The sequence below is a fragment of the Aythya marila genome, assembly GCF_965140915.1.
Source record: "Aythya marila genome assembly, chromosome: 6".
NCBI classification, from domain to species: domain Eukaryota; kingdom Metazoa; phylum Chordata; class Aves; order Anseriformes; family Anatidae; genus Aythya; species Aythya marila.
Genome location: NC_139047.1, coordinates 19,782,061 through 19,788,060, shown reverse-complemented (window position 1 = coordinate 19,788,060; position 6,000 = coordinate 19,782,061). Strand labels below are relative to the sequence as shown.

Below are 6,000 nucleotides of genomic sequence, written 5' to 3'. Positions count from 1 at the left end.
AAGGGGCTTGTGGGGGGCTTCCCGTGGCGCCCCGTGTAAACGTCGGAGCGGGGCGAGGACCCCCTCGGTGCTCGCCGCCTGGGGGCTGCCTCAGCAGGGGAAGGGGCGGGGGGGATGGGGGGAAAGGCAGCGGCGGGCACCCGGCGGCCGCGGCCCCGAGGCGGCGGCGGAGCAGCGGCGTAACGGCGGGGAGCGGCCGGCAGCCAATGGGGGCCGGCGCGGCCGTGTGACAGGCGGGGCGGCCGCTGCCCCCGCCGAGCGGCCGGGGCGGAGAAGCGGCACAGCCGCGGCGCTCGGTAGCAGCAGCAGTACGAGCAGCAGTACCAGCAGCAGTAGCAGCAGCAGTACGAGCAGCAGCAGCAGTCTCAGTATCCGCGGCGGGGCTGCCGCACGGCTCCGTCCTCCTCCCCCCCGGCAGCCGCGGTGAGGGAGGCCGGCGGAGCTGAGCGGAGCGGAGCAAAGCGGAGCGGGGGGCGCCGCGGCAGACAAAGCAAAGATGGCAGGGATCCTCGCCTGGTTCTGGAACGAGCGGTTCTGGCTGCCGCACAACGTCACCTGGGCCGACCTGCAGAGCACGGAGGAAGCCTCCTTCCCGCAGGCGGAGGACCTCTACCTCGCCTTCCCGCTGGCCTTCTGCATCTTCATGATCCGCCTGCTCTTCGAGAGGTAACGCGGAGCCGCCCGGCGGGAGCCTCCTGCGGGGAGCGCGGGGCTGGGGGGCCGCCGGCCGGGGGCGGCCGCCTCGGGTCCTCCTGCCCCGGCCGGGCCGGGCCGGTAGCGCCGTGCCCCCGGCTCGATCGCGGTGCGGGCCCGATGCGGGAGGGCGGCGGGCTCCGGGAGCCGGCGCGGCGCGGAGCGGGCGCTAGGAGGCGAGGTCGCCCCGGGAACGGCCCCGGCCTCCTCCACCTGCGGCCCGGCACCGGCGGGCAGGGCCCCGGGGCACCTGGGCACGGCCGGGGCCAGCGGCCACCACCCCGCCGGCGCCCTCTGAGGGCAGCGGGAAGCTGTCGCGACAGGAGGGGTCGCCCGCGATTATCGCCGCGGAGGGGCCGTGGGGCGTGTGTGGGGCGGCTGGGGCGGAGCGGGCTCTCCTGCGCGCTCGCCGCTGTGCCCGCGAAGAACAAAGAGCGGGGGGCCCCACAGCGCCCGCCGCCCTCCCGAGCGGCGCTGCCGGGGCGGCGGAGGAGGGCAGGGAGGGACCGAGGAGGAGCAGCAGCCGCTGCACCCCGGGGAAGGGCTGCCACGGTGCTGTGGCAGCGACGAAATCGCAGCCCTGCGGGGCGGAGCTGCCGCCTGGGCGCTCCCTGCCCTGGGAGCACGGGGCCGGGGGCTGCGGTGCCCGGGGCAGGCTGCGGGTGCTCCCAGAGCCGAGCAACTTCGGTGGCACTCTGCTGGAAGGCAACAAAACTTGTGGGGAGCACGGAAAGCTGAGCTAGCCGCTTGTCCCGGATGGAATACCGCAGTACGAGTGCAATTAAAGTACCCGGTGTCGGTTAGGTAGCGCCAGATCACTCGCTGGTTGCTGCTTCCCTTTGCCGTCTGTACAGCGTGTGCCTCGCCTCGTAGTGCTGAGGGCGGGTGCGTGATTTTGCATCTCTTGCCATCTGAACTGCAACGCGTGTCACAGCAGGGCTGTGTTAGGGGGCACAGCAGTTAGTCATGGAGACAATGTCAGCCTAAACTTAGAAACACGCTGTTTCTGCCGGTTCTGGTGCAGCTGTGTAGCACAGAAGCTACTATGATTTCTTAGTAGTCTGCATCTACCCCCACAGGCTAGCTTTCTTAATTCAATTGAAGGAATTTTTAATTTGGAAGACCATTATATTTGTAAGTGTTGGCTATGCAGATGAGGAATTGGGTACGTTTCCATACCTCTTCTATTTTGGCTAGGTTGACTTTGAAATTCAGCTTTGGAAACATGTATTGGTAGCTTGATAGTAGGTGAGAGACCTCCAAAGAGGTTTTATTAACAACTACTTGAGTATGTATTTGTTCCTTTTTAATTTCAAACCGATTGTAAGACTCCAATGTGAGACTAGAATCAGGCCATTTTATGTGAGGTTAAGCCACACAGCCTGGTACAGTTGTGATTTTTAACATACAGCATTTTACTAAAGCAGGCAGAGCAGAAGTGACTGGACCTGCTTCCACTGATCAAAGTAGGAGGATTGTCTTTGAATGAGAGAAAAATCAAGCCTCGTTATTGCTCATTAGTAATGTATTTCATCAGACCTTGTTTTTTTGTTTTCAGGGAGCAAGAGAAATACCTCATGTGCATCATTAATACGAGGTTTGCAGTTAATTCAGTTGGTAAAGCTGTCTGAGATCTGGAAGGGACAAGAGCAGGAATATCTATTAAACTGATGATTTCTGCATTTTTCTGTGTATTAAAACAGATGCATTTTTTTCCTTTCAAAACTCAGTGTTGGTGACTGATGTTATACGTGCTGCATCCTGGAAGAAGCTTTTGCAGATGTGTTCACTGATTTGGCAATGGTAGTGCTTAAAGGACAAATAAAAATAGATGCTGTAAAACAACTTTAAAAGTTCCACGTGTACTTTAAATCCACGGCTGTAGTGAATTACTTGTAACAGAAGCGTGTCCCCTGTTTCCTTCTGCAAGATACCTAACAGGTACTCTTGTAATTCTTTATACTGGTAGGCAAGCAGCCACACAGTGCTGAGAATCTGGTGATTTAGTATCCATTATTTTCTAACTCCTTCACAGTAGCTGGCTGCCAGGGTAGAATAGTTTTACTTTGCTAGCGCTAAAGGATGACTAACTTCCCAGATCTTACTGCTGTAAGAAATACAGTTTCAGGTGGAGCTATGATTTGGACTTCACATGTCTGCTTACAAAGTTCTCAATATGGCTGGGGGGTAAAACTTGCCATGCTAAAGATGAAAAGTTGACTTCATTCATATCTATATGTACTTTATATACATATAGAATACATATATTTGTGCGTCCATGTTTTTGTGTGCAACTGTAAGCATAGAACTTGAAAATTTTGTTCTATGTGTATTCACCTATTATTAACAGAGTTAATCCTTCTGGTTGCTTGGTGGATATTTTTGGTTGTGGTGGGTGGTTTTTCCATTTGTTTGTTTCGCTATTCCTTTGAATCGTCTAGCAAAGTCCAGAAAAGAATCTAGACGCTTCTGAAATTGTTTTCTTTTCTCTTTTAAATAAAACACTTTTTCTTCCATTTCCCTACCCTGTCATCACTGGCCATCACACTTGTAGATGAAAGGAAAAAGTAGTTTAGAAGAACATTAAGCGTGTTCTGAATCGCTTCGGCAATTGGATCTGATGATGATGAGTGCTCTAGAAATAAGCTTTGCTCACAGGTATAATCTCATAACTGTGAGATTTAGTGGCTCTATCTGCTAAGGCCATCATAGTTATGGATGAGGTGCTGGAATACGTTAACAGCCTTTCCTTTTTTCCCTTCCTTCTCATTTATCTCTCTCTTTAAACACAAAGTATATTTTAGAAAACTGTAGCTAAGTGCAATGATAGTGTTACCTAGTAATTCAGAAGATGACATGAGTTCAGCACTGTGGTGGTAATGTGGAGATATATTTCTTCACGGTATCCATTATTTTTTTGTGCTTTTTGTTGTTATTTGTTTTTAAAGGCACATCACCAATTAAGGATCCCCTTTTGTACTACCCAATACCTTCATCTATAAAGACACAAGAGTTTTTATTACTACCACTCTCTCCAGATCCTCTCTAGTTCTAGAGTGGGCAAAACAGGTTAAAGCTGAATCGAAGTTGATCTAGCTAATAGCAGGGTGCTGCAGCCTCGGTTGGCCTAAAAAGATAAAGAAGCATCTGTTATTCTGGGCAAAATATGATTTTTCTTCTTTCTTCTATGGGATCTCATAGATCTTCACTGCTGAGTGCAACAGCCTTTCCTATTGTCCCAAGCGTGTCCTCTGTGAGGGGCATGTGGCGACAAAAATAATATTTGCTCAGCAATCAGTGTGCTTGTCTGACACACAACAAGAGGGTAATGCTCCTCTCCTTTAGAGCCATCTCTTGAGGGAGAGGTTGGCTGAATCCTCCAAAAGATGTGCTAACTAAACACATTTCTGATGTGGTCCAGCAATCTTATATCCGAGTCAAGTAACCTTTCTTACTGTGTTCTGTACACTTGGCTCATGTTCTCAAATGTCTTGGTTCTCTTCCTTGCACTGTGGTTGCAATGTGCTTTCTTTCTCTTGCCTTGCAAGCAACAGTTTGGGCTCAGATCTAATAAAGTAGCTCCATAAATTGTCAATCTGGGATTACAGTGCCTTTATTGTCCTCAGGCCTTGTTATAGGGAATATTTCTCTAAGGTGAAGCTGATCATCCTCAGCTGATGGAATGGTTTACATGGTCAGAGATAGCTTGGTTGTAAACAGGAGCAGCCCTCCAGCTGCACTGATTTAAACTGAGCCAGCCTCCTGGTTTAAGATCAGTCAGATCAAGATACCGTAGATGCAAAGCATATGGAAACTTGTGGCTTTTGTATGATGTTTTTCTTTTATAATGATAATTCAGCCTCAAAGGTAACCTCAGCTGGCTCATATGTAGTGAGTGTAACTGTAATTCCTAGTGGATCGGGGCGATGTGACACAACGTATGTGTGAGCATGTATATATATATCGCAAACTGTAACAAATAATTCAGGTGGCAGTACATTAAAGCACTTAAAAGGGTTCTGATATGTAGCATATACATACAAATTTGGCTTTCATCATCCCTAAGATGTTCAGAACTCGTGCTCTCCTATGATAACAGGGAGGTCAGAGAGGATATAGAGCTTGGAACAGTGAGCACGATCTTTGTGCATTTCCAGCAGCTCAAAACCACTTCTCAGCAGGCTGAGTGAGGCAATGATTGTCATTTTCACTCATCCAAACCTGTTTGTAGGCAGTGACACTTGTAGTTTTCTTGCTTAGTTCCCTGTGTGTTATACCTGAACGATCAGATCATGTCTAATTCGCATGTGTGTAAGTGGATGCAGGTGATCACTGACAGGAACTTCTTCGGTTCTATTTTTATTTATTTTTGTAATTTCTAATAACATAATCAATGTGGTTTTATTGTGTTTTTCATTATTGTTGTTGAAAACTGTTTGATAAATACTTAATTCAGTTGAAATGGAATTAGACATGGAAATTGGTAACTCCCTTACGAAAAGATACTGGCAATGTGAAGAAAGTGACAAGCTATTTCTTTTAAACTTTAACCCATTTCTTTTTTGAAATAGTAGAATCAGTAGAGCACTAACAGTAAATAGATTTAAAATGAGTGTATATCTTGCCGATTGTGCTATCCATTTCTCTGTTTTTCTTTCGGTTTAGTTATTAATCTTCTGTCATTTACATTTTTGTTTATGCAACCAGTTTTTGTTTCCTAGCGTTGCAGTGTTTTGGGTTTCAGTCACTAAAACAACTAGATATCTCACAGCAAAATGATTGGTTTTGCCTTTCTAGCTCTGAGCAGCACAGCGTACTCTCACCCACCTCAGGTGTGAGTGCTGGCTGCTACGCATCGCTGTTGCTTGGAGAAAACCGTAGGTGTGTGTTCACATGTAAGCCGAGCACGTTCCTTTAAAAGAAGGCAGAATGGAGAAAATAGGTACCATTTAAATGTCTCTTGTAAAGGCCCATTTATAGATGTACATTAATGCCAATCTCAAAATTGGGAGTTAAATGGGAAATATGTGTTGAACTCCTGTAGAGAATGCCATTAAAACCGATTTCTGAAGTATCCAAGTGACAGCCAAACCACATCCCAGCTGAAGGAAAGGTTCCAGTGACAAGTTACTAGAGGATACTGGGAGCTTATTACTCGGGCAGAGCTGCTATTAGTGGTGTTTTGTCTGAGAACAGGTCCCAGCAAGTGTTAGAAACTTCCATTCAGTTGTCTCCTGGATTCCTGTAACTGTGCAGTTTGATCCAAATTGATGGTGGCTCTTTTTGTTGCTCCTACTTCTGCCTCTG

The 6,000-nt window shown here is 48.6% G+C and overlaps 1 protein-coding gene across 2 annotated transcripts in view; it reads left to right on the top strand.

The window, feature by feature from the left end:
* Positions 1-357: 357 nt before the first annotated feature.
* The window catches only part of CERS6 (ceramide synthase 6), a 120,992-nt gene continuing 115,349 nt past the window's right edge, over positions 358-6,000 (top strand). For both annotated transcript variants that reach the window (XM_082763391.1, XM_082763390.1), the window contains exon 1: positions 358-666. In XM_082763391.1, the coding sequence (XP_082619517.1) occupies positions 497-666 (170 nt within the window). In that variant the 5' untranslated portion in view covers positions 358-496. The remainder of the gene's footprint in view (positions 667-6,000) is intronic.